This window comes from Lepus europaeus, chromosome 5 (assembly GCF_033115175.1).
Source record: "Lepus europaeus isolate LE1 chromosome 5, mLepTim1.pri, whole genome shotgun sequence".
Lineage (NCBI taxonomy): Eukaryota > Metazoa > Chordata > Mammalia > Lagomorpha > Leporidae > Lepus > Lepus europaeus.
In genome coordinates this window covers 151,769,993-151,797,303 of record NC_084831.1, presented here as the reverse complement: position 1 = coordinate 151,797,303, position 27,311 = coordinate 151,769,993, and the positions used below count along the sequence as shown (strand labels likewise).

The following is a 27,311-nucleotide window of genomic DNA, read 5'->3' as shown; positions in this document are numbered from 1 at the left end:
CAGAAAATCCTCACTGAGCTCAGGAAGTCGGCACAAGACCAGGACAGCCCCTCACCCTGAGCCTGTCTCGGTCCCAAGCACGCAGCCCCTTCCTGGCCGGTGTGGCCTCAACCTTCTAGTAGCCAGAATGCTGCCCACCCGCCCCTCTGGGCTCACCTGGCCTTTGTTTTGCATGGGGGTTTGAAGGAGAGCAGAGACACCCCCAAAAGGAGTGGGGGTTGGAGCCAGGGCAGAACCCGGTGGGACTCTGGAGGTTTGGCCATCTCTGCTCCAGCCAGGGCCGAGGGCTCAGGGACCACTGGTGTCTGTGCCTGGGAGGGCGGTGGTAAGCACCCTGGCCTTTGGACAGAGCCATGCTAGGTGGCATCCCAGCCCCTGTTCCCCTGTGTACAGATGAGGGTAATTAACTCTGTCCTGCTCGCACACAGCCTTCTATAGGCCGGCCCTGTAGCCCCCAGTGTCTTGGGACTTTAAGTGTCCCTGTGTCTTGGGACTTTAAGAAGGTGTAAGGAGAGAAGAAAGGGAGAGAAGAAAGCCAGCCACCTCCCTTTGGAATGCACACCAGCTGGAAACAGAACTGGCTGGCTGCCTCCTCGCTGCCCTGGGTCAGCCACAGACCCCACCCCGCCCCAGCCCCAGCCCCCTGGCTGAAGATGCCAGGGGTCCCAGGCCCCAGCCAGTCCGTAGGAAGCCCCTGCGCCCTCAGGCCCCTGCCTCTAGCCGCCCAGCAGGACCCCCCGCCGCCCCCTGCCCAGCGTGGCAGCCACAGCCTCGCCTCACCCTCCGCGTGCGTCTTTGCAGTTTGATGGGGCGCCGGGCGGATGACCGCGGGAACGGTTGTGATCACTGGCGGAATCCTAGCCACGGTGATCCTGCTGTGCATCATCGCTGTCCTTTGCTACTGTAGGCTCCAGGTCAGTGCCCGGGGCCCCGGAACGTGGGAGGCACCCGTCAAGGAGGCCGGGAGTTGGACGGTGGTCTGCGGGGAGCTGTGCACCCTTGGGGTCACCCAGAGCGCGCGTGCTGGGCCGCAGGCGTGTGGCGCCTTCAGCACCTCGGAGAGTGCTCGGGTGGCGGGAGGAGCACCCCGCTGGGGAGACGCGGCCCTGACCTCACCGCGGCGTGCGTGGGGCCCCTGCCTCTCGGCCCGCAACCCCGGCGCAGAGTTAACACGCTGAGAAGGAGGGGAACGAAGCGCGGGCCTCCCAGAGCTGGGACTGTCACATGCGCTCGTGGACCAGGGGGGTCTCCGGTGCTCGGACCCCAGGCCCCCAGCGGAGCGGGAGTTTGGGGGTGGGGACGCGCACCTGCACCTGCACCTGCACCTGCACCTGCACCTGCACATGCGCAGAGGCGCGCTGAGCGGCCCGCACTCCTCTCCCTGCCCCCAGTATTACTGCTGCAAGCAGAGCACAGCTGAGGATACAGACGAAGAGGAGGAGCGCGACCTGCCTGCGCGCCCCCGAGGCCCCGCCTGCAACGCCTGCAGCTCCCAGGCCTTGGACGGCAGAAGCGGCCTGGCGCCCCTCCTCGGCGAGCCGTGCAGCCAGCCGTGCGGGGTGGCCGCGAGCCACTGCGCCACCTGCTCCCCGTACAGCTCCCCCTTCTACATACGGACAGCTGACCTGGTGCCCAATGGCGGAGGAGGCGAGAGGCTCTCCTTTGCCCCCACATGCTACAAAGAGGGGGGACCCCCAGCGCTCAAACTCGCAGCGCCCCAGAGTTACCCGGTGACCTGCCCAGGGCGCGAGGTCTTCACCAATCCAAGGGCTATTAGTACAGATGTGTGACCCCTTTCACCCCCGCCCCGCACACGCACCAACGCAGCTGCCCAGCTGGGGCCATGGCGACAGGGCTGGCCCTCCCGAGACCCCACAGGACTCCATATCTTTGGGTTTTCTTGCTCCACAGCGGAAGGTTCACTGGCATCCAAGCCATCGCGGGCATTGGGAACCAGAGATGGGCCTGGTAGCTTGAGGGTGGGACAGTCCTTTGGCCGTCCCACCCCCACACCACCCCTGTCACTGGCCCCTCCCCCCACAGCCCCTGGTTTTGCTGGACTCGGGACAGGAGCAGCAGGAAGGCGAAACAAGGACTCTGGAGGCACACAGGGCAAGGGCAGAAGTGGGGACCAGGCCATTCCAGGATGCAGGAGAAGGCAAGGCAGGTTAAAGGGACCTCTTGAGGACTTGCTGGCTACAATGCACACGCCAGTTTTGCATCTTGGTTACTGCCGGCGCCATGGCCGCTCCGGTAGGGTGGTTGATGCCTGAACACACCGCCTGTTTCTGCCTCCTCCTTCAGGGAACACAGCGCGGTTGACTTTAAGGCCACATAAGGTCATCTGTGGGGACCTGCACCAAATAGCAACACCACCCCACCCCTTACCACCAGCAGACGCCCCGGGTGTTTAACCCATCAGGCGCTGGAACCCTGACCCACAGACAGCATGAAGGAAAGGTGGACACAATGGCCCGGCGCGCAGCTGGCTGGGAGAGGCAGAGCCGCAGCCTCTCCTGGGCCACAGCGCAGGGCCACGCAGGACAAGAAGGGTGTGGCTAGTGACTGGCAGGTCTTCCCATACCCCAGTGCCCTGGTGAAGTCCCGCCCCCACTCCCTCTCATAACAATGACCTTTTGCTTTTTGGGAAAGTGCATCTGATGGCTTTTCGGGTTGCTGGCGCAGGAGCCCAGCCTACTCCTGAGTCCCTGGACGCTACAGGGGGTGCCCCAGGGTGGGAACTGGCCCCTCTGTCAAAGTCTTGATTCCTTGGGTGCAGCCGAGGGGAGGCAGGGGGCTCGAAGCCAGCACTTGGCCGCCTGGGCTCTGGTCGCATTTTAGTGGCTCATTAGCGCTAGGATTAGTCAATTTCACCTAGACTGTTTTCTCCAGGGCAACGGGGTTTGCCCAGAGGGACCTTCAGAGTGTTCCACCAGAAAGATCTTACAGCCAGGCCACTGCCCCTGCAGGGATGCTTGGTGAGGGATGAAAGGCCGCAATAAAACACAAATCAAAGACAAAACCATGTCAAGCATGTCTGACCCGCCCACTGAGGGCCCTCCAAGGCCAGCCTTTCTCTTGCACCAGGAAGCAGCTGGGGGCAGGTGGGGGTGGCAGTGATGAGATGTGTGGCCCAGCACAGAGGGGACGGCTTTCACATACCCCGTCCGTGCCAGCCCTGCCCTGGGCATTCTGCTGGGCCCAGCAGCCCTCCCCACTGCCCGACCACCAACCCCAGTGCCTTGCTCCCCGGCAGCCCCACAGCCAGTTGGCCACAACAGCCACAGCCCTCCTCACCAAAACCACCGTGTCATAGCACCTGCCTTCAGGAAAATCAAGACAGCCCACTCAACCCTCACCCCAGCGGGACCTACCGGGGGGCCTTCGTGCACAACACCCTGTCCCAGCCTCCAGCACTGGAGAGATGGTGGCCGGCCGCAGCTGTCCCCACACAGCCCCCGGTGCTCAGGGCTCAGGCTCCGACCCGGGCCCAGCCACCTGCTGAGGTTGCGAGGGTCTACACTGGCTGGGAGGAGGCTCATCCACCACATGGCACTGCCTTTTTAGCTGTGACGTCTATACCATGGGACACTATTTGTACACTTTTCAAACCGCACCCGAAACAGGAGGAGGAGCCGGGAGCACTCAACCCTCTCCCCCATCTTTCTCACCTGTGTCCACTGCTCCCGCTACAGGTTTCTCCTGCATCTTTGATAACTTGGAGTTGCAACCAAGCGAATGTCAAAATAAAAGAGGAGTTTGAAATAGAAACCCTGCGGGGTCCTGCCTTCTTCGCCTGGGGTGGAGGCCACCCCCTTTGCACCCCCAGGCTGTCCGTTTCCAACAGCAGGGGCCACAGCTGAGGCTCCCTCCTACCCATGCGTTAGCAAACCCCCCACCCCCCCGTTGCCCCCATACACCTTGTTGCAGGTACCCTCCCTCTGCACTGTCCCAGTCAGTCCTCACCCAGGGAGGATTTGCTGTTGGCTGGGAAAGGAGATTTGATTATGGTCGGTCTCATTGCAGGGGGCGGGGGGCAACGGGCATCCACTCACCTCCAGCCTCTCCCTGGCATACCCCCGCCACAGGGCTGCCCTCGCTTTTCTGCTTGGCCTTGGGCTTGGCAGCGGGGGCATGACCCTGGCCCGGCTCTTCTGCCTGTCTCAGCTCCAGCCCCAGACTACTCTACTGTCCACGTCCCAAAGAAGGGAGCGGGGGCACAGAAGCAGTGGCCAAGACCACAGGCCTGGCACCCCACCACCCGCGGGCCTGTGTGGCCAACACAGCTCTGCTACCCCAGGCGTCATCAGTCCTGTTAACCACAGCACAGCAACCCAGACCCCTTGCCTGCCCTGCCGGTCGCTGGGTTTCTATAGGGACTTCCAGAAGCTTCTTTCCCCATGAATACTTCCCAGCCTGGGGCTGGCGTTGGGCCTAGAAGTTAAGATGCCTGTATCCTGTATCACGGCCAGGCTCCCCACTTCCAATGCCAGCTTTCCATTCAGGTATTACACAGGAGGCAGCAGGTGATGGCCCAGGAATGTGGGTCCCTGTCACTCATCGGGGAGACCTGGCTCCTGGCTCCCAGCTTCAGCCTGGCCCAACCCTGGCCACTGTGGGCTTCTGGGGGAACGCACTAATGGATTGGGGAAGAGAGGGCTCACTTTCTCTCCCTCCCTCTCAAAGCAAAAAAATAAATGAATAAAAATAAACCCCAAGGCCGGCGCCGCGGCTCACTAGGCTAATCCTCCACCTTGCGGCGCCGGCACACCGGGTTCTAGTCCCGGTCGGGGCACCGATCCTGTCCTGGTTGCCCCTCTTCCAGGCCAGCTCTCTGCTGTGGCCAGGGAGTGCAGTGGAGGATGGCCCAAGTTCTTGGGCCCTGCACCCCATGGGAGACCAGGAGAAGCACCTGGCTCCTGCCATCGGATCGGCGCGGTGCGCTGGCCGCAGCGCGCCAGCCGCGGCGGCCATTGGAGGGTGAACCAACGGCAAAGGAAGACCTTTCTCTCTGTCTCCCTCTACTGTCCACTCTGCCTGTCAAAAATAAAAAATAAATAAATAAATAAATAAACCCCAAAAAAACTTCCCCCAGTTTTCTGCACTCACCTTCACACATACTGTTCAGAGCTCATTTTTTTTTCCCCAAGGGGAAAAAATCACCAAGCCATACACACCTGGGCCTGGGGTCTCCCCGGCCAGCACAGCAGCCAGAGCGGCATAACCAGGAGTCCCTCTGTGGCTCTGTGCCCAGACAAGTGGCCCAAGCTCCTCGGGCCGCGGACACCGACCTGGGCACTTCCTGGTAGCAGTGACAAGGATGGATGGCGCCTCGCCCACCCTTCTCAGTTGGATGCAAGCTGCGCCTCGCTCTCCTCCCTGCCCAGCCCCCTCTCCACCATGGGTCCCCGTCCCAGTGGCCACCATCCCTGAACCACCAGTCATCTCTCCCAGTGGGGAGCCAAGTTTCAAAACACCTGGCTCAGAGCCGGCGCTGTGGTACAGCGGGTTAAAGCCCTGGCCTGAAGTGCTGGCATCCCATATGGGCGCCGGTTCGAGTCCTGGCTGCTCCTCTTCTGATCCAGCTCTCTGCTATGGCCTGGGAAAGCAGTAGAAGATGGCCCAAGTCCTTGGGACCCTGCACCTACGTGGGAGACCCGGAAGAAGCTCCTGGCTCCTGGCTTCGGATCGGAACAGCTCCGGCCATTGTGGCCATCTGGGAAGCAAACCAGCAGATGGAAGACCTCTCTCTCTCTCTCTCTCTCTCTCTACCTCTCTCTGTAACTCTTTCAAATAAATAAAATAAATCTTTAAAAAAAAAAAAAACACCTGGCTCGAACCTCGGACTCCTGAGCCTTAGGGTCCCTGGGCACTGAGCAGCCCAGCACACAGCTGGTGTGATGAGGACAGAGGTGCTCCTGGCCACAAATCCACCCTAGACCTTCTCCCAGCCTTGTGCCCAAGCGCCCTGGCCACAACAGCAACCTGGTTATGGTGCTTCGAGGGTAGGGTTGCTAGTCCGATGTCAGCTTGAGCCCCGTCTCCTCTACTTCTTGGGGGACTTTCCGCCACTTGTTGGCCCTGGTCTCAATTTCCCCACCTGTAAAATGGGCATCAGGATGCCCAGCTGATTCCATTGCAGTGCAGATCCAGTGACCCGAGCCCTGGCATACGCGGTCATCAGGTCCTCAGGAAGCTTTGTAGATAGATGGGGCTCTGGGCTGGGCGTCACTCTCCCCGGTGCCACTCGTGCCCAGGCCTTTCCCGAGCCACCTCGCCCTCACTGCCTCTCCCTACACTGTCCCTACGCTGGAACCACCTCTCTGCTCACAGCCACCTCACTGTTCATTTGAACCCTCTTCCCCAGTTGCTGTCCCATCAACCTGCGGCTGCCTTGGCCTCACGTTTGCCCCAGCACACGGAGTGGATGGAGGGTGCGTTCATTTACCCACTCAGGAGCTCAGCTCCGCGTTTCACTGGCTTCCAAGTTCAAGGCCTGGGTGTGAAGGGAGCCGGAGCCCCTGCAGCCCTTCCTCGCCAGCCTAGGCTCCTGGTCTTGTCCCTCTGGCTCTGTCAGCTCTGGCTTCCAGCAGTGGGCGGGGACTGTAGGTGCTGGTGGGAGGGGAGTTCGCAGCTGGTCACCACCCCCACCTTCCTAGGGCCAGGAACCCAGGGAGAACCCCTCTGGAGGGCAGGATCGGCCACCCACCTGGCCCATCACCCCTCTAGTACTGGCTCTAAGGGACCTGCTCTCCTCTGCCCTGAGCCCCTGGCCTGGTCCGGCCAGGCCCCACAGAGAAGAAATAGAAATGATGGCACGGCTGTGGACCCTTCCCCGGAGGCTATGGGGACCCTGTTCCCTGACAAGCCGTCATCACAGGACTCCTCCGGCAGACCCGAACTTCTTAAGAAATAAAATCACTCCCCAAACCCCAGCTTTAGCACGTTGCTGGGTGCTCGGGCTCAGGCAAGTGTTTCTATAATTCTCAGTTGCTTGCGGTACTGATTTGCGCTTCAAGATGAGACAAGGCAGCTTGCAGGTGCAAGGCGACTGGAAGATGGGCGATAAGACTGACCCAGGGCCACACTCTGCCAGTCCTAGGAAAGGCATCAGGGCAGGATTTGGGCCACTTGCCAAGCACCACCGAACACCAGCACACTTTTGCCTTCCTCTCCATCCTGCACCCTGCCACAAGTGCCATTGGAACGGGGTCATTGCAGAAGATCGTAGGACCTCTGCCATCTTCCTCTTCCCCCTTTTCCTAAGGGGCCAAAAGGGTACTTTTTGTACCCGAGAAGAAATAAAAACTGGGTGCCGGCATTGTGGTACAGCAGGTAGGGCCGCTGCCTGCTTCCAGCCTGGGAAAAGCAGCAGAGGATGGCCCCAGTGCTCGGACCCCTGCACCCGCGTGGGAGACTGAGGGATCCCCTGGCTCCTGGCTTTGGCTAGGCCCAGCCATCTGGGGAGTGAACCAGTGGAAGGAAAATCTCTCTCTCTCTCTCTCTCTCTCTCTCTCTCTAACTCTGCTTTCCAAATAATTTTTAAAAATTATGAAAATGGTTTATAGCATCCTTTATGTGAGACGTTCCAACAAGATTTTTTTTTGAAAAGGCTGCTTGAGACAAAATAAGAATTGAATATTTGCAGGTAATAGCAGTCTCCCAGCACTCAACAGCAAGGGGCATCGTTACAAAAGCAGCCTGGTGCCTCTACTTGGTTTCAAGCTCCCAGCTGCCTCTGATCTGTATGCGGGGGCCAGCAGGCTGTGGCTGCAGCCCCATTCGCCACTTGATCCTTGAAGATGCAGGCTCGTTTTTGACCCTGGCTCTTTTAAAATTTTCCTGGAGTGTTTATTATTGTTTTGTGTTTGAGGTTACAGAAGAGCACCAAGTGAGAACTTCAAGTGGCATCTTGGGGAACAAGAGGTTGTACCACATTAACAGTGTATTTTAAATAGATTTGTATTTAAAAATCAGGAATCCTAAAAAGCATCTGGCTATATGTCAAAAAGACAGTTAAAGTGTCTCATTTCAGGGGCCAGATGTTTGGCACAGCATTTAAGATGCTCCTTGGGACGCCTGCACCCACTGCACCCATACTGGGGTGCCTGGCTCTGAGTCCTAGCTCTACTTCCAATCCCACTGATGTGCTAATGAGCACCCTGGGAGGCAGCAGGTGATGGCTCCAGTAGTTGGGCCCCTGCCACCCACATGGGAGACCCAGACAGAGTTCCCAGATCCTGACTTTGGCCTGGCCCAGCTCTGGCTGTTGCAGGCATTTAGGGAGTAAACCAATGGATGAGTGATCTCTCATTCTGCCTTTCAAAAAAAAAAAAATATATATATATATATATATATACACACATATATATATTTTACAAAGTGTTTCCTTTTCACGGGGTATATAAGGCCTTCTGAGCACCCTAAAATTATACACCATGTGGGTGGACTGCTCAGTAATGAGTGTCTTACACATACACAAAACATGATCTTGGCCTAGTAGCCAAGATCTTTCTTAGTTTCGCTTGATGGAGCCGCTTCGGCATCAAACATCCAGGACCCAGACTGTAACTTCAGGCTACATCATTCTTACTGTCTCTGGTGTAAAATCGCCATTTCCACAATAACTACCTCACAGCCTCTCAGTCTGCCCAGTGTATTTAGAGATGTACCGCCCTCTAGTGGTGAGTTGATGCAATAAGAAAACCATGTTGCTCACCTATGGGTGTTTCCAACCAGTATTAAGGGAATCCTATGTTCTTTGCATTTAGGCTCATCTTCTCTTCTGACTTCCACCCATTTCACTCACCGCTCATCAAGATATACTTAGTTCTCAGAAGTCCTACCTTTCTAACAGGAACAGAATCAGACTTTCAAAGTTCCATTCAGATTTGCTAGAAAACTTTTCTGTAAAATATATCAACAAATCCTTTGGTGTTCGTTGGGTATAGACAGTGGCCACTGTCTATACTAGGAAAAAGGGAGCCGGTGTTGTTGCGCAGGTTAAAGATGTGGCTTGAGGCCGGCGCCGTGGCTTAACAGGCTAATCCTCCACCTTGTAGCACCGGCACACCGGGTTCTAGTCCCAGTTGGGGCGCCGGATTCTATCCCGGTTGCCCTTCTTCCAGTCCAGCTCTCTGCTACGGCCCGGGAGTGCAGTGGAGGATGGCCCAAGTGCTTGGGTCCTGCACCCACATGGGAGACCAGGAGAAGCACCTGGCTCCTGGCTTCGGATCAGCGAGATGCGCCGGCCGCAGCAGCCATTAGAGGGTGAACCAACGGCAAAAAGGAAGACCTTTCTCTCTGTCTCTCTCTATCTCACTATCCACTCTACCTGTCAAAAAAAAAAAAAAAAATGTGGCTTGAGACGCCAGCATCCCATAGTCAGAGTGCCAGTTCGAGGCCAGGCAATTTCACTTCCAATCCAGCTCCCTTATACTGCGCCAGGAAGGCAGCTGATGTTGGCCCAAGTACGTGGGCTCCTGCCACCCATGAATGAGACCTGGGTGGAGTTCCTGGCTCCTAGCTTCATCCTGGCCCAGTCCTGGTTGCCGCAGGCACTTGGGGAGTGCACCAGCAGATGCAAGATTTGTCTCAGCCTTTCCGATAAATAATCCTTAACACGTTCTACCTCCCTGCTGACAACAAACAAGATGAGGGCCGCCTCCATTTGGACACATAACCCATCAGTTCACCCTGGGTTAGGAGCAATTCCCAGAGCTGTGTTTACTGCCCCACTCTTTCTCCCCTACTGAAGTCCTGCCAACCCGGAGCAGCCCGGCTGCTCGGCAACATCTACACCATACCACTCCACTGACAGCCACGAATGCACCCGCGTCTCCCAGGATTCTTTCTTCAGTTGACTGCTAAACGAGGGCAGTTTCACGTCCCACCATGAAGGGCCACATGTCCATTTCCTGGGAACTTAAACCATGAATCAGTCAACTGGGTGCAACCTAACAGTTAAGATAATACTCTCATATCAGGCCTGGCATTGTGGCATAAAGAGTTAAGCTGTCTCCTGCAATGCTGGCAACCCACATGGGTGCTGGTTCGAGACCCAGCTACTCCACTTCCGATCCGGCTGACAATGCGCTTTGGAAAGCAGTGGAAGATGGCCCAAGTACTTGAGCTGCTGCATCCATGTGGGAGACGTGCTACAAGCTCCTGGCTTCGACTTGGCCCGGCTCTGGCCATTGTGGCCATTTGGGGAGTGAACCAGCAGATGGAAGATCTTTCTTTCTCTATAACTCTACCTTTCAAATACATAAATAAATCTTAAAAAAAAAAATAAAAAAAGAAAAGAAAGGTGCCCATGTCCCATGCTTCCTGGCTTGTTTCTTGCCAATGCAGACCCTGGGAGGCAGTGGTGATGCCTCCAAGTCATTGGGCTCCTGCCATCCACATGGGAGGCCTAGGCTAGGTTCTTGGCTCCTGACCCCAGCCCCAGCCACGGGGGGCATCCGGAGAGCGGACCAGTGGATGCAGGCTCTCTGTCTCTAGATCACTGCCTCCTAAGTAACTTTAAAAAAAAAAAAAATCAGGCCGGCGCCATGGCTTAACAGGCTAATCCTCCGCCTTGTGGCACCAGCACACCGGGTTCTAGTCCCAGTCGGGGCGCCGGATTCTATCCCGGTTGCCCCTCTTCCAGGCCAGCTCTCTGCTACGGCCCAGGAAGGCAGTGGAGGATGGCCCAAGTGCTTGGGCCCTGCACCCCATGGGAGACCAGGAGAGGCACCTGGCTCCTGGCTTCGGATCGGTGCGGTGCGCCGGCCGCAGCGGCCATTGGAGGGTGAACCAACGGCAAAAAGGAAGACCTTTCTCTCTGTCTCTCTCTATCTCACTATCCACTCTGCCTGTCAAAAAAAAACAAATCAGTCAACTGAGAAGTGTTAAGATTTATTTTTTATAATACCCAGACAAGTAATTTGAATAAGGCACATTCTTCAACATTTGTAGAAACAAATGCAAAGGCAGTAAGAAAGGGGAACACACGAACTCTGGCATTAATACTGGCACAGCCCGTTTTTCTCGTCAAGTATAAGACAGCAAGTTTCAGTTAGGTTCCAAGACTTTGGTCAGAGGGACGCAAATACAGAGCTGACGCATCACCAGCTCCCGCACGCGCCACGCTTGTCACAAGCTACCGTCAGTGCTCACTGTGCTGGTGCTGTTGAACAGATCAAAGCAAAAGTCAAGCAGCTGCAAGCTGTCACAACCCGCGCAGAGGCCGGCGCTGCCCCGCCGGGCATGAGCCGAGAGGGCGGCAGAGGGCGGCAGGGGACGGCTGTGTGCGCCCCACGAACCAGCAGAAGCTTGGGGCCCCCCGATGAAACCAGTCCAGATGGCCTTGTTGGTCTCAAACACAGAAATAGCAGCACTACCACCTGCTGTGGTATGGACTCTCTGGCACTCCTCTGCCAGGTCCTGGAAACTAACCGGAAACCTACGTCTCCAGGGAAGGGGTGGGGGTGGGGAAGAAACTCCCGTCCAAAGGCAGGTCCCCTGTTTGTTTCAGGACTCTTACCACTCAAGAAGTGATTGAGGACATTGATATGAAATATAATAAAGGTTGTTCTGAGATAATAATTCAGTGAGTTTAGGAATCACGTGTGGTTATCAAATCCCCACATTTTTCTGAGTCAAAGAAGGAAATTACCCATTACAATACTGAAAGAGGAACTAAAACACAAAGGAAAATGTAAAGAACTTGAAAAAAGTAAATAGAAATTAACCCAAGTGTACATTAGATGCTAAACATTTGTAATTTTTACAAATATAGTTTTATGCTTTAAAAATAATCATTGTACTCATAAGACGACTCAGAGCTAAGTCACTGCGGCTGAAAATCATTTTGAAATGGTGGACAGAAGACTGACAACAGCCTCCGCTGATTGCACTTACACATGGAAGGACAGGGTTTCAAACAAAGACTGAATGGCAGAACAAAGCTGGGACTGTCGGGAGCTGGCATTGAGAGGAGACGCAGGGGAACCACATTCAGCTGGGTGGAGGAAGCAGCAGCTCTGTCTCCACGGTGAGCTGTCACGGACAGACGTGGACCGAACACGCACACCTTCCTGTGCACACGTGAGGTAGCACGGGCCAGCCGGCCCACTCGACAGTTCCACAAGGCACCACTGGCGCTGTGATGTCACACTCGCGTGCAAGGGCGAGAAATACAGAAAACCTTCAACTGCGTCGAATTCATAGAGTTCTCTCCAATCTCCTCTGACCGTATACCGGATGGACGCTGATATTACATTCACCATGCTTTGTGTTCAAGTCTTTTCTCAGGCCCACTACACGACTCCTCCGGAGACCCAGACGTGCGCCTTCTCCAGGTCTGCCCCACACGCTGAGCGCAGCTTCAGGCCGCGGTTAAAGTAGACTTCCATGCAATTCCTGTGACAGATTTCTGCAGAAACATCCTTTCCCATGTCATTGTCAGCATTGTAGGCAGCAGTAAAGAAACTATTTCTTAGTGTTTCCTAAAATCCTTCCACACTTTAATCACGACTTCTTTAAAAAGAAAAAAAAAATAAAAAATAAAAATGGGTGTCTGTGTGAGCCCTCATTGAATCAGACAAAACCTAGCTGAACCATTGCCGGATCGTGGTGACAGCCCACGTAATGGAACAGACGGGACAGAACCTCTGCTAGGGCAACACCACTCGGGCTCTACTCTCAGAACTCAGATGCTAACCAGCAAAGACTGTCCTCTCACAGAACACGGCCCAGCCATTAGCACTGGCCATTAAAGCATCTCAAAACCTACGATTTCTACTTTCTCTAAGTGTAACATCTCTTACATTTCTGTTCCCTAACCTTATGGGACTTCCAACCAGCTGGTCAAGAAATGAGCTAGGTTATACAATGTTCCATCACTACGTAGCAAATAGTTTACACTGATGCCAGAGTGACCATATGAAATCTACTACTGGATTGGTTATTAAGGTTTGTTCTGTTGTAGGGGCACTCAGACTCTCATCCTAACGATTACAAAATTCCATTCGGGGAGACAGAAATAACGATTAACAGAAGTAACCAATAGCACCAGAAACTTCTGCCCATATGCCAGCTTACACATGCTGCTGTTCACTTAAACATCATTAGCTTCCACAAATAGTGCATCTAAGCCCTGAACCTGTATTTTATCTTCTTCCTACTTGTTTCAGTACATTCACTGTTTTTCCTATCCAGTTCCTGTCCTCGAAGAGTTCTCTTCTTGTTTCACTTACTCAATGGTTTTCAGACTTTATTAATCAGAGAAGCTCTTTGTTCTAATGCAATCTTACAGAGAACCCCAATATTCAAGGATAAGAGAGTCACAGGAAGAAACTCTCTGGGGTAAGGGGTGGGGGGCACTGGCTGACACAGCTGAGGGTCACTGCTCTGAAGAATTCGACAGCAGAAGTAAAGATACAGCCAGCTGGAATTCTGTCTCCTACCCTTACAAACAACTTCCCCATGGAGTCCAATTTTTAAGAGCAGCCTTTGAGTAGAGCTGCTTTTACCTCGGCTCATTAACGGAATAAAAGCGTAGTGCTTCGCGTGTAGAATTTCAGTAAAGAGTTGATGGTGTCCATTTTTATTTCCTGTTTTCATACTCCTCAAAAGTGCAAGTTAGTAGAAAATGTGATCCCATAAGCAGGTTATTAAAGTGAGTTTTAAAATACTTAACAGGTGATATAAGTTTTTAAAATGACCATTGCTCCACAATTCTAACTGCTTTCATCCACGTCCAAACACCACCCAGAAGGCTTGTTACTCTCATCCAGGAAAACAAAAACCACTCTGCAGTTTCCTGTGCGATGATTCTGTTGCTATAACTTTGGGATTAAAGACAATTCCTGTTTCATAGACCATGCCGTATTTCAAACCTGATTTGCTTTATAAAAGGCAAAGGGAAAAAAAAGGTCAATATTTAGCATCATAGATTAGAAAGAATTATGGCGGAAAATGAAAACCTTTGTCTGAAATAAATCCGTCTGTGCTTCCCACGCCGTTTCTGTTTGCCAGCCCCTTCCACACACACGGACGGCCTCACGCACTCTGCCCACGCCTGGGCCCCCCAGCAAGCCCCGAGCTGAGCTCACAGCAGGCACCCCCGCTCCTCTATGCTCCTCACGGGCTGCACGGGCAGCACCAGGTGTGAGATGCGGCTCCACAGCCCACTCAGCTTGTCGGAGTCCATGTGGTTGAAGGAGCTGGGCGTGTCCGAGTTGGTAAACCTGGCCCAGAGCAGATCCCTGACCTTTTCCTCCGTCTCCCTCGGGCCCACGCTAGCTTCCAAGGTCTCCTCCTCCAGGAGGACGGTCAGGACCAGGGCCACGTCTTTGAAGGCCGCGTTCGCATGGTCACAGTACTTGTAGAAAATCAAAGTGGCGCCCGCAGGAAGGGATTCGAAGCGGTGCACCACGGCAGCCTTGTGGCCGTTCTCGAAGCCCGAGCTCAGCTCCAAGTCCACCCACAGCTTGACCGTGTCGCTGTCCTGCGAGGCTCGCTGGGCCCCGTCGAGCTGAAGGGCAGACAGCCGCTGGGAGGAGGTATAGGCATCCGCCACGTGGTGGCTCAGGCACCTGAGGGTCTCCCGTCCCTCCCGGGCCGCCGTGAAGATGACGGTGGCCGGCTCGCTGGGCTCGGAGGCGTTGAGGTGCTTCTGGAGGAACTTGCGCCCTCTCTGCCACAGGAAGGGGCTCTGCCCTGGGAACTTCTCCTTTAACTGGCTGAACTGAGCCAAGAAGGCCTCCAGGGCTGGGTTGTTTGGCACTTGCTGGGCTGGAGAGGAGTAGTAGCTGTTCACAGAACTGAGCACAAGAGCCGCAACCAGGAAGCCCAGAAAGACAGGACCTGCCAAGGGATGAGAGCGGAGGTGATGAGGGAGAACTCGAGGCAGACACGGAGCCTGGGGCAGAGGGAAGGGATGCGGGCAGGCCTCCAAGGCTGTATCGTTGTCGGCTGGGCTCAGTTTCTTCTGCCTAAGCCATCGCAGCTTTTTTTCGACCAGATAGACCTTTCTTCTCATCTCTTTTCAGATTGAATTATTGCAAGATATAATACAAGAGGGGCTTCAAAAAGTTAGTGGAAAATGCATTTTACAAAAACTATGCATACATTTTTTACAGTTTTTTATAGACCAAAGTAAACATCTTTTAATTCCATTTTGCCATGGGCGTTTCAAAGCCCTAACTATGTTTGTTAAAGGCAGAACCGAAGTTCAGGTGTTTCATGTCTTAACTAACAATGTGACTTTAGAAATGAGTTATCAGGATTTTCTTTTGCTTTGTCAAAATACCTAACACCTACAGCAGACAAATATTTTGTAGGAATCAAAACCTAAAAATGCCACTTGAGACGTTAATATCCTAACTAAAAGGGAAGTTTTAGCTTCTTGTAAGCCCATCCTACTGTGGGAATTTCCATATTATTAAGCACAGCAAAATATCAGTGAGCACCTCTAGTGAAAAATCCCTACAACTCTGTTGTTGTACTCTGCTGTTACTATCAAACATTTAAAAAAACATATATTAGTACAGTGTTAAAACTGCTTAAATTGGGACCGACACTGTGATGCAGAGAGAAAAGCTGCCGCCTGCAGTGCTGGCATCCCATATGGGCCCTGGTTCCACTACCAGCTGTTCCACTTCTGATCCAGCTCTCTGCTATGGCCTGGGAAACGAGCAGAATATGGCCCAATGCCTTGGGCCTCTGTACCCATGTGGGAGACCCAGAAGAAGCTCCTGGCTCCTGGCTTCAGATCAGCCCAGCTATAGCCACTGTGGCCATTTGGGGAATGGAAGACCTCTCTCTCTCCTCTCTCTCTGCCTCTCTGCAACTGTGCCTTTCAAATAAATAATAAATCTTAAGAAAAAAAACCACTTTAAATTGTTAAATTTCTAGGTGTTTACACTGAGTATGAATCAACTCTATACTGAAACCATGTCTGTTCTCACCGTAGCTCCACAAATCCTTTATATTAATCTTTCGTATGGTGTCCTGAGCATTCTCTTTGTTTTCTTCTAGTTTTTGTGATTCCTGTCCATGACTTCCGGTGTCTGGGGGGAAAGGAACAATATTATTTTCAGACTGTACACCAATGAAGACCATGTGTCCCTTTTATTTTACCCACCAAATTACCCCACCGAAAAGATTTCTATATTTTATATTCTTTTGTAAAAAGTAATATTATAGATGACCTCATTCCACTGTATTTTAAGTTGTTTCCCATACATAAACCGCATTTTTAAATCACATTTTCTCTTCACCCAACAGTGAACCCACATAATGGAAACTTCTGATGACAGATAATGGTCTACAGAATCACATTTATTCACCCACTCAAAAAATATTCATGGGGACTGGCATTATGGCACAGTGGGTAAAGCCACTGCCTGTGTTGCCTGCCTTTCAAATGGGCATTGGACTATGTCCTCCTTGCTCCATTTCCAATTCAGTTCCCAGCTAATGGCCTGGGAAAAACAGTGGAAGATGGCCCAAGTGTTCAGGACCCTGCCACCCATGTGAGGGACCTGGATGGCCACCCACATGGGAGACCAAGAAGAAGCTCCTGGCTTCAGCCTGGCTCAGCCCTGACTCTTGGACCATCTGGGAAGTGAGCCTGCACACAGGAATCTCTCTCTCCCTGTCTCTCTCTCTCTAACGCTGACTTTCAAATAAATATATCAATTTTTTTTAAAGATTTATTTATTTGAAAGTCAGAGTTACACACAGAGAGAAAAGGAGAGACAGAGAGGGAGAGAGGTCTTCTATCTGCTGCTTTATTCCCCAATTGGCCACAAGGGCCAGAGATGCACCAATCCATAGCCAGGAGCCAGGAGCTTTTTCCTGATCTCCCAGGTGAGTACAGGGGCCCGAGGACTTAGCCATCCTCTACTGCTTTCCCAGGCCACAGCAGAGAGCTGGATCAGAAGTGGAGCAGTCGGGACTTGAAGTGGCACCCATATGGGATGCGGGCACTGCAGGTGGTGGCTTTATCCACAACACAGCGCCGGCCCCATAAATAAATCTTTAAAATATATTCATAGAGTTGATCTGTGTGCTTATTGCCAGAGGTACACAATCAGTGCAAATGACACAGCTCTGCTCACTCCAGTTACGTCTACTCTGAAGATGAATGAATGAATGATAGCCCTACATGAGGCAGCCATGATTTGACACCCGCGCCCCGTATCAGAGGGGATCAAAGGCCTTAACCTGTGAGACACCAAAGGTCTCTGAGAAGCCCTTGACCTGTGCTACATCCTCCGTAACAGCACCACAAACCTGGATGCTCCTGCGTAGATTCTTACCTGAAGCGGGCTGTCGCCTCCTCAACGCATCCCGGCTGTCCAGACCTGCGCTGCCAGGACCCGGACCGTGGGCCTCCTGGGAGGCTGCGGCGGGCGCCCCCAAAGCAGCCGCAGCTCCGTCACTCGCTCCCTCGGGGAAGGCCGCAGAGCTGCTCCCCGGCTGTGCACCTGCTCTTCCTACCTCGTCGCTTGGAGAACAGTTAGGATCCAGATCCAGGGGTTCTTCTCCCAGACTTCCCCAAAGCACCTGATGTCCTTGTTCTCCATCCGGGACACCGGGCTTGCTCTCACATTCTGCTGTAGCCTTGGGATGGTCTCCGAAGTCTGCTGGACCTGGGCCCTCTGATGTGCCGCCTGCGTCTGCACTTTCTGGACCCTCTGGGTGCCCCTCGTGGTGGTCTTTGTCAAGGTCAGAGGCAGGAGGCAGGGCCTGAGCTTCTGCAGGGGGACTTGCTGTGACTGTGGTCTCCTGCGCGTGAGGATTTACTGACGGCTCGTTTTCCAAATCCTTTGGAGAGTCTACCGGCATAAAAATGCACAATTTTTATTGGAGAAAATGTCTCCCTATTTTCCTAGTTCAACAAGGTCCTTGATAAACAACTGTATTTGTGGTTTATAAGGCATCTTCCTAAATGTTGTTTCTCTGGGCGCTCAATCAAGATAATTAACACAGACTTACTATCGTGTTGGTAGATCTAACAAATAACACTAACGTAGAACAATTTCGAGGGATCAAACCAACTCTTGGTAGTATTACATATATCCCCTTCCCTCATAAAGGACAATGACCATCAAAGGCAGCTAAAACTATTCATGTGAAAGGTTCATCCAGACCGAAAACCGAAACCACTGACCAACCTTAGTGTCACAAAAACAGGAAAAGCCAGATGCCATCAGCAGCAAGGACACGATCCCACCCAGAAGTGTTCTTGCTCAACAACCGGACTGCAATCTCCTCAAGCTTCCAGGACTAACCACCGGTTCCCAAGAAACACAAGGGGAGAGGCATGCGTGTAATCAAGCTTCCAGACTGCCGTCAGCACGACCCAGAATGTGGGAAAGCCCAAGGAACAAGCTTCTGCTGGGCTGGGGCTGTGGACGGTGCGGGTACCAGCATTCCCTGCGGGCGCTGGGCTGGGTCCCAGCTCCTCTGTTTGCCATCCGGCTCCCTGCTCGTGTGCCTGGGGGTGGGGGTAGCCCAGGCGCTTGGGCCCTGCGCTCAAACAGCAGACCCAGAAGCAGCTCCTGGCTCCTGGTTGATGCCATCTGGTGAGTGAACTACCAGATGGAGGATCGCTCTCCCTTTCTATCTCTCTCTGCCTCTCTGTAACTCTGCCTGCCTTTCCAATAAATAACTGAATCTTAAAAAAAAAAAAAAAAAAAAAAAAACAACTTTTGGTTCTTTAGTAACATCAAGAAATAGAAACGAACAACAGGAAAGGGTAAAAAAGGTGGGTGAACTATTGATTAAGACACCCATCAATCAACTATTCTGAGTGCGCAATGATGCTTACATTGTTAGATAAATCATTACAGAACATTTATGAGACCATCAACTTCATTTATTTTTCAGATATAATGAATATCTTGATTGTGATGATGATATCTTGGTTATTTTTTTTTTTAAATTGGATCTTTCCGGGACTGCCATTGAGGCACAGTGAGTAAAGCTGTCGCCTATGACACTAGCATCCCATATGGCCACGAGTTCAAGTCCCAGCAGCTCCACTTCCAATCCAGCTCTCTGCTAGTGGCCTGGAAAAGCAGTGGAAGACAGCCCAAGTGCTTGGGCTCCTGCACTCACATCAGAGCTGGAGGAAGCTCCTGGCTCCTGGCTTTGGCCTGGCCCAGCTCTAGCCGTTGTGGCCATCTGGGAGTGAACCAGCTCCCAGATGAAAGAGCTCTGTCTCTCCGTAATTCTTTCAAATAAATAAATCGTTTTAAAAATAGGAGGCAGGCATTGTGGCACAGCATGTTAAGCCTTTGCCTGCAATGCCAGAATCCCATGTGGGCGCCAGTTCAAATCCACTTCTGATGCAGCTCCCTGCTAATGCACGTGGGAGAGCAGCTGAAGATGGTCCAAGCCCTTGGGCCCCTGCCACCCACATAGGAGACTTAGATGGAGTTCTAGGCTCCTGTTTTGGTCTGGCCAAGCCCTGGCCATGTGGCCATTTGGGGAGTCAGTCAGTAGATGGAAGATTCTCTCCCTCTGCTGTAATTCTGCCTTTTGAATAAATAATTTTTTTTCCAAAGCGGGGAGGAATGCATTGTGGCACAGCAGCTTAAGCTACCGCCTGCACGGCTAGCATCCCCTGTGTGTAGTGGTTTGAGTCCTAGCTGCTCCACTTTGATCCAACTCCCTGTGAATGGAAAAGGATGGCCCAGGTGCTTGGCCCCCTGCCACCCAGGTGGGAGTCCCAGACGGAGTGCCCGCCTCCTGGCTTCAGCCTGGCCCAGACCTGGCCGTTGCAGCCATTTGCAGAGTAAACCAGAGGATGGAAGATCTCTCTGTCTCTCTCTCTCTCTGTAACTCTTTCAAATAAATAAATACATCTGTTAAAAAATGATAATAAATAAAAAATACAGAATCTCTCAGAGACATAAATTGAATATTTACAAATAACATGATATGTTCTGAATTTACAATAATCCACAGCAGGCAACAAAATTAGCATTAATTTGATAATAGTTGAAGATGGATATTGAGAACATGACGACTGTTATACTGGTCTACTTTTATATATTTAAAAACTTCCATAGTAGGGGGCCAGCATGGTGGCATATAGTGGGCTAAGCCTCCACCAATGGCACTGGCATCCCTTATGGGTGCTGGTCCATGTCCCAGCTGCTCCTCTTTTGATCCAGCTCTCTCCACCAAAAAGATTTCTACACTTTATATTCTTTAGTAAAAAGTAATATTATAGATGACCTCATTCCACTGTATTTTAAGTTGCTTCCCATATATAAACTGCATTTTTTAAATAAGATTTTCTCTTCAACCAACAGTGAACCCACATAATGAAAATTCTGATGACAGAAATGGTTATAAATCACATTTATTCACTCACTCAAAAAATATTCATGGGGGCTGGCATCATGGCACAGTGGGTAAAGCCACTGCCTGTGATGCCAGCCTTTCAAATGGGCATTGGACTGTGTCCTCCCTGCTCCATTTCCAATTCAGTTCCCAGCTAATGGCCTGGGAAAAACAGTGGAAGATGGCCCAAGTGTTCAGGACCCTGCCACCCATGTGAGGGACCTGGATGGCCACCCACATGGGAGACCAAGAAGAAGCTCCTGGCTTTGGTCTGGCTCAGCCCTGACTCTTGGACCATCTGGGAAGTGAACCAGCAGATAGGAATCTCTCTCTCCCTGTCTCTCTCTCTCTAACTCTGACGTTCAAATTTATAAATAAATTTTTTAAAGATTTATTTATTTATTTGAAAGTGTGAGTTACACACAGAGAGAAAAGGAGAGACAGAGAGGGAGAGAGAGGTCTTCCATCTGCTGCTTTATTCCCCAGTTGGCCACAAGGGCCAGAGATGCACCAATCCATAGCCAGGAGCCAGGAGCTTTTTCCTGGTCTCCCATGTGGGTGCAGGGGCCCGAGAACTTAGCCATCCTCTACTGCTTTCCCAGTCATAGCAGAGAGCTGGATCAGAAGTGGAGCAACTGGGACTCGAAGTGGCACCCATATGGGATTGCGGGCACTGCAGGTGGCGGCTTTACCAGCTACACAGCGCCAGCCCAATAAATAAATCTTTAAAGATGTATATTCATAGAGTTGATCTGTGTGCTTATTGCCAGAGGTACACAATGAGTGCAAAGGACACAGCTCTGCTCACTCCAGTTATGTCTACTCTGAAGATGAATGAATGAATGATAGCCCTACATGAGGCAGCCATGATTTGACACCCGCGCCCCGTATCAGAGGGGATCAAAGGCCTTAATCTGTGAGACACCAAAGGTCTCTGAGAAGCCCTTGACCTGTGCTACGTCCTCCGTAACAGCACCACAAACCTGGATGCTCCTGCGTAGATTCTTACCTGAAGCGGGCTGTCGCCTCCTCAACGCATCCCGGCTGTCCAGACCTGTGCTGCCAGGACCCGGACCGTGGGCCTCCTGGGAGGCTGCGGCGGGCGCCCCCAAAGCAGCCGCAGCTCCGTCACTCGCTCCCTCGGGGAAGGCCGCAGAGCTGCTCCCCGGCTGTGCACCTGCTCTTCCTACCTCGTCGCTTGGAGAACAGTTAGGATCCAGATCCAGGGGTTCTTCCCCCAGACTTCCCCAGGGCACCTGATGTCCTTGTTCTCCATCCGGGACACCGGGCTTGCTCTCACGTTCTGCTGTAGCCTTGGGATGGTCTCCGAAGTCTGCTGGACCTGGGCCTTCTGATGTGCCGCCTGCGTCTGCACTTTCTGGACCCTCTGGGTGCCCCTCGTGGTGGTCTTTGTCAAGGTCAGAGGCAGGAGGCAGGGCCTGAGCTTCTGCAGGGGGACTTGCTGTGACTGTGGTCTCCTGCGCGTGAGGATTTACTGACGGCTCGTTTTCCAAATCCTTTGGAGAGTCTACCGGCATAAAAATGCACAATTTTTATTGGAGAAAATGTCTCCCTATTTTCCTAGTTCAACAAGGTCCTTGATAAACAACTGTATTTGTGGTTTATAAGGCATCTTCCTAAATGTTGTTTCTCTGGGCGCTCAATCAAGATAATTAACACAGACTTACTATCGTGTTGGCAGATCTAACAAATAACACTAACGTAGAACAATTTTGAGTGATCAAACCAACTCTTGGTAGTATTACATATATCCCCTTCCCTCATAAAGGACAATGACCATCAAAGGCAGCTAAAACTATTCATGTGAAAGGTTCATCCAGACCGAAAACCGAAACCACTGACCAACCTTAGTGTCACAAAAACAGGAAAAGCCAGATGCCATCAGCAGCAAGGACACGATCCCACCCAGAAGTGTTCTTGCTCAACAACCGGACTGCAATCTCCTCAAGCTTCCAGGACTAACCACCGGTTCCCAAGAAACACAAGGGGAGAGGCATGCGTGTAATCAAGCTTCCAGACTGCCGTCGGCACGACCCAGAATGTGGGAAAGCCCAAGGAACAAGCTTCTGCTGGGCTGGGGCTGTGGACGGTGCGGGTACCAGCATTCCCTGCGGGCGCTGGGCTGGGTCCCAGCTCCTCTGTTTGCCATCCGGCTCCCTGCTCGTGTGCCTGGGGGTGGGGGAAGCCCAGGCGCTTGGGCCCTGCGCTCAAACAGCAGACCCAGAAGTAGCTCCTGGCTCCTGGTTGATGCCATCTGGTGAGTGAACTACCAGATGGAGGATCGCTCTCCCTTTCTATCTCTCTCTGCCTCTGCCTCTGCCTCTCTGTAACTCTGCCTGCCTTTCCAATAAATAACTAAATCTTTTAAAAAAAAAAAAAACAAAACTTTTGTTTCTTTAGTAACATCAAGAAATAGAAACGAACGACAGGAAAGGGTAAAAAAGGTGGGTGAACTATTGATTAAGACACCCATCAATCAACTATTCTGAGTGCGCAATGATGCTTACATTGTTAGATAAATCATTACAGAACATTTATGAGACCATCAACTTCATTTATTTTTCAGATATAATGAATATCTTGGTTGTGATGATGATACCTTGGTTATTTTTTTTTTTTAATTAGATCTTTCCGGGACTGCCATTGAGGCACAGTGAGTAAAGCTGTCGCCTATGACACTAGCATCCCATATGGCCACGAGTTCAAGTCCCAGCAGCTCCACTTCCAATCCAGCTCTCTGCTAGTGGCCTGGAAAAGCAGTGGAAGACAGCCCAAGTGCTTGGGCTCCTGCACTCACATCAGAGCTGGAGGAAGCTCCTGGCTCCTGGCTTTGGCCTGGCCCAGCTCTAGCCGTTGTGGCCATCTGGGAGTGAACCAGCTCCCAGATGAAAGAGCTCTGTCTCTCCGTAATTCTTTCAAATAAATAAATCGTTTTAAAAATAGGAGGCAGGCATTGTGGCACAGCATGTTAAGCCTTTGCCTGCAATGCCAGAATCCCATGTGGGCGCCAGTTCAAATCCACTTCTGATGCAGCTCCCTGCTAATGTACCTGGGAGAGCAGCTGAAGATGGCCCAAGCCCTTGGGCCCCTGCCACCCACGTAGGAGACTTAGATGGAGTTCTAGGCTCCTGTTTTATTTATTTACTTATTTATTATTTTTAACTTTTATTTAATGAATATAAATTTCCAAAGTACAGCTTATGGATTACAATGGCTTCTCCCCCTCAACTTCCCTCCCACCCGCAACCCTCCCCTCTCCTGCTCCCTCTCCTCTTCCATTCACATCAAGATTCATTTTCAATTCTCTTTATATACAGAAGATCAATTTAGTATATATTAAGTAGAGATTTCAACAGTTTGCAGCCACACAGAAACACAAAGTGAAACATACTGTTTGAGTACTAGTTATAGCATTAAATCACAATGTACAGCACATTAAGGACAGACATCCCACATGAGGAGCAAGTGCACAGTGACTCCTGTTGTTGCCCCAATATATTGACACCCTAGTTTATGGCGCCAGTACTAGGATCCTATTTTAGTCTGGCCAAGCCCTGGCCATGTGGCCATTTAGGGAGTCAATCAGTAGATGGAAGATTCTCTCCCTCTGCTGTAATTCTGCCTTTTGAATAAATAATTTTTTTTCCAAAGCGGGGAGGAATGCATTGTGGCACAGCAGCTTAAGCTACCGCCTGCACGGCTAGCATCCCCTGTGTGTAGTGGTTTGAGTCCTAGCTGCTCCACTTTGATCCAACTCCCTGTGAATGGGAAAGGATGGCCCAGGTGCTTGGCCCCCTGCCACCCAGGTGGGAGTCCCAGACGGAGTGCCCACCTCCTGGCTTCAGCCTGGCCCAGACCTGGCCGTTGCAGCCATTTGCAGAGTAAATCAGAGGATGGAAGATCTCTCTGTCTCTCTCTCTCTCTCTGTAACTCTTTCAAATAAATAAATACATCTGTTAAAAAATGATAATAAATAAAAAATACAGAATCTCTCAGAGACATAAATTGAATATTTACAAATAACATGATATGTTCTGAATTTACAATAATCCACAGCAGGCAACAAAATTAGCATTAATTTGATAACAGTTGAAGATGGATATTGAGAACATGACAACTGTTATACTGGTCTACTTTTATATATTTAAAAACTTCCATAGTAGGGGGCCAGCATGGTGGCATATAGTGGGCTAAGCCTCCACCAATGGCACTGGCATCCCTTATGGGTGCTGGTCCATGTCCCAGCTGCTCCTCTTTTGATCCAGCTCTCTGCTAAAGGCCTAGAAAAGCATTGGAAAATGGCTCAAGTGCATGGGCCCCAAAAATAAAACTTCCAGTGTAAAAGATTTTAAATACAAATGTCCACTTTCCCTTCTGAAAAGTCTATTTGGATTATTTTGAACCTCTCATACATTCCTATATGATGAAGAAGTTAAGTTCCATCTTTACCCATCACTGTAATTCATTCCCTCCAGCTTTATTTCATAACTCTAAGGATTGTCTGTCATCTCCTTTCAAAGATGCATTGTATTTGCCGATACGACAGGGCTGAACTGTTGAAGTCTCCAGAACAGTTGTCTGCTTTACAATTAGGATCTGGCACTGCGGGTAAATTCAGTCACTATGAAAGAACAAGGCCAATCTCACAAATTAATCCGCTGAGTTTGAGTTCACTTCAGACCTCCAGGTTTCGGTGTGAGAGCCCCTCTTTCGGCCCAGCCCTAGTTTCCCGTAGCACAAACCCCAGTGCTGCCCAACTAGCCTTACCCTCTCGAGGATCCGTAAATCCACTGTCGGCCATGTCTGTGTCCTAGCTCTTCAGACTTGGGGATATTTTTTTTAGCGTCTGGAGTTCCTTGTGAAGATGTCTTGCTTTCTTCTGGCCCCAAGTCCCAACAGGCTCATACTTCGGGTAGGCCCAGGAAACAAGGTAAACATATAGTGACTAAAATAGAATGAGAAAAATTAAATGACTTTTTATCCATTCAGGAAATCCCCCCCCCCCCCCCCAGCATTGCTTGTTCAGTCTGTCTGGTTTGTGCAGCAGGTTCTCTCAGCCTCTGTCAGTGAAGGGAAGTGACTCCCCATCTTTGGCCACCACAGGCCAAGCTGAAACCCTGGGTGCTAGGACGTGCATGTCTGGAGCTGCGGCACTGCCTCCGAGTGGCTTTCGCACGCTGTTCTTTCATGAATAGAAGGCAGGTATCTTTTTACACAGGATCTTCTCATGTGATCAGAGAGGACCGAGACGAACCAAGAAGTTTTTACAAAAGATATCAAAGAGGCAGTTTATTAGCAGTAAAACCCTTAATTATATCCTTTCATAGTTAAATCTTATTTTCTGTCAAAAACAAACTGATCAGGCTGGTGCCACAGCTCATTAGGCTAATCCTCCGCCTGCGGCGCCGGCACACCAGGTTCTAGTCCCGGTTGCTCCTCTTCCAGGCCAGCTCTCTGCTGTGGCCTGGGAAGGCAGTGGAGGATGGCCCAAGTGCTTGGGTCCCTGCACCCGCATGGGAGACCAGGTAAAGCACCTGGCTCCTGGCTTCGGATCAGTGCAGCACCAGCCGTAGCAGCCATTTGGGGGGGTGAACCAACGGCAAAGGAAGACCTTTCTCTCTGTCTCTCATTAACTCTGCCTGTCAAAAAAAAAAAAAAAAAAAAAAAAACTGATCAGTAAGTTTCCAGACCCTCACTATCTATACAAACGAGACTGAGGGTCACTATAAGGATTATATCCCCCAGCACAGAAGACTTCTGTAATGAGTCATTTTTTTGACAGCCCAGTTGACGGTCTAGTCAGTTAGCCTTGTTTTGTGTTTTTCTCACAGTATTCTTTTGTAAAACTTAATTTTACAAATTACAATTTTTAATCCAAAAGTCATAGCAAATGCCCCGTGTGGAGTAAGAACTCCACCATTTACATAAAAAGCGTATAAAAGCCTGAGTGGCTATGAACAGTGATACTGGATCCAGCAGGAGAGGGGAGGGGTGGGGCAGACCCCCTTCCCTGCTGGCATGCACACCCAGACCGCCTCAGACTTGGAGTCCTTGTCACCCCTCTTATCTTGTCCCCGAGGCTGGGCTTTCAGGCTCCTTTTACTTCCCATCACATCAGACAGTGAAGTTTCTTCCCTATCCTACTTCATGATAGAAAATAAAAATGTTGGCTGGCGCCGTGGCTTAAAGGGCTAATCCTCTACCTTGCGGCGCCGGCACACCGGGTTCTAGTCCCGGTTGGGGCGCCGGATTCTATCCCGGTTGCCCCTCTTCCAAGCCAGCTCTCTGCTATGGCCCGGGAAGGCAGTGGAGGATGGCCCAAGTGCTTGGGCCCTGCACCCCATGGGAGACCAGGAGGAAGCACCTGGCTCCTGGCTTCGGATCAGCACAATGCGCTGGCCGCGGCGGCCATTGGAGGGTGAACCAACGGCAAAAAGGAAGACCTTTCTCTCTGTCTCTCTCTCACTATCCACTCTGCCTGTCAAAAATAAAAAAAAATAAATAAATAAATAAAAAGAAAAGAAAAATGTTGCCAGTCCTTTTCAGATTTCTTTAAAAAAAAATTTTTTTTTCCTTAGAGCTAAAACCAAGAAAACAGTGAGTACCAAGTTTCCTATGTATCAGTGATAAAAATTCTAGAAAACAGAGATACTAAGCACAAAAACCATAAAGTATCTAGTAATAAAACTGAGAAAAACTAGTAATAATTCTAACAACAGGCAGCAAGAACTAGAGAGGTGTGTGCCACATACACCTCAATAAAGTTGCTTTCTACAAAAAGACCTTCAGCTACCTAAGTATAAAACTACTGAAGGATCTAAAAAATCCTCAGAGACATCAGGTGCATATAGACAGACTCAAAATCACTGATGCAATTTCCCCCAAAATCCATACATTCAATGGAATTTGAAACAAAATTCTCAAGTTTTTTGATTACTATT

The 27,311-nt window shown here is 51.3% G+C and overlaps 2 protein-coding genes across 4 annotated transcripts in view; one reads left to right on the top strand and one right to left on the bottom strand.

Annotated features, from left to right (window-relative positions):
• Window positions 1-821: 821 nt before the first annotated feature.
• On the top strand, window positions 822-1,790 carry LOC133761176 (protein FAM163A). Its single transcript, XM_062193830.1, has 2 exons — window positions 822-914; window positions 1,392-1,790. The coding sequence occupies exons 1-2, from the start codon at window positions 822-824 to the stop codon at window positions 1,788-1,790; spliced, it is 492 nt and encodes a 163-aa protein (XP_062049814.1).
• A 9,093-nt stretch (window positions 1,791-10,883) lies between these two features.
• Window positions 10,884-27,311, bottom strand: part of LOC133760446 (torsin-1A-interacting protein 2-like) — a 35,954-nt gene continuing 19,526 nt past the window's right edge. For all 3 annotated transcript variants that reach the window (XM_062192949.1, XM_062192951.1, XM_062192948.1), the window contains exons 2-6: window positions 25,138-25,315; window positions 21,359-21,877; window positions 17,313-17,831; window positions 15,957-16,058; window positions 10,884-14,853 (exon numbers count right to left, since the gene is read on the bottom strand). In XM_062192949.1, coding sequence (XP_062048933.1) covers window positions 14,096-14,853; window positions 15,957-16,058; window positions 17,313-17,831; window positions 21,359-21,877; window positions 25,138-25,171 — 1,932 coding nt within the window. In that variant the 5' untranslated portion in view covers window positions 25,172-25,315 and the 3' untranslated portion in view covers window positions 10,884-14,095. The remainder of the gene's footprint in view (window positions 14,854-15,956; window positions 16,059-17,312; window positions 17,832-21,358; window positions 21,878-25,137; window positions 25,316-27,311) is intronic.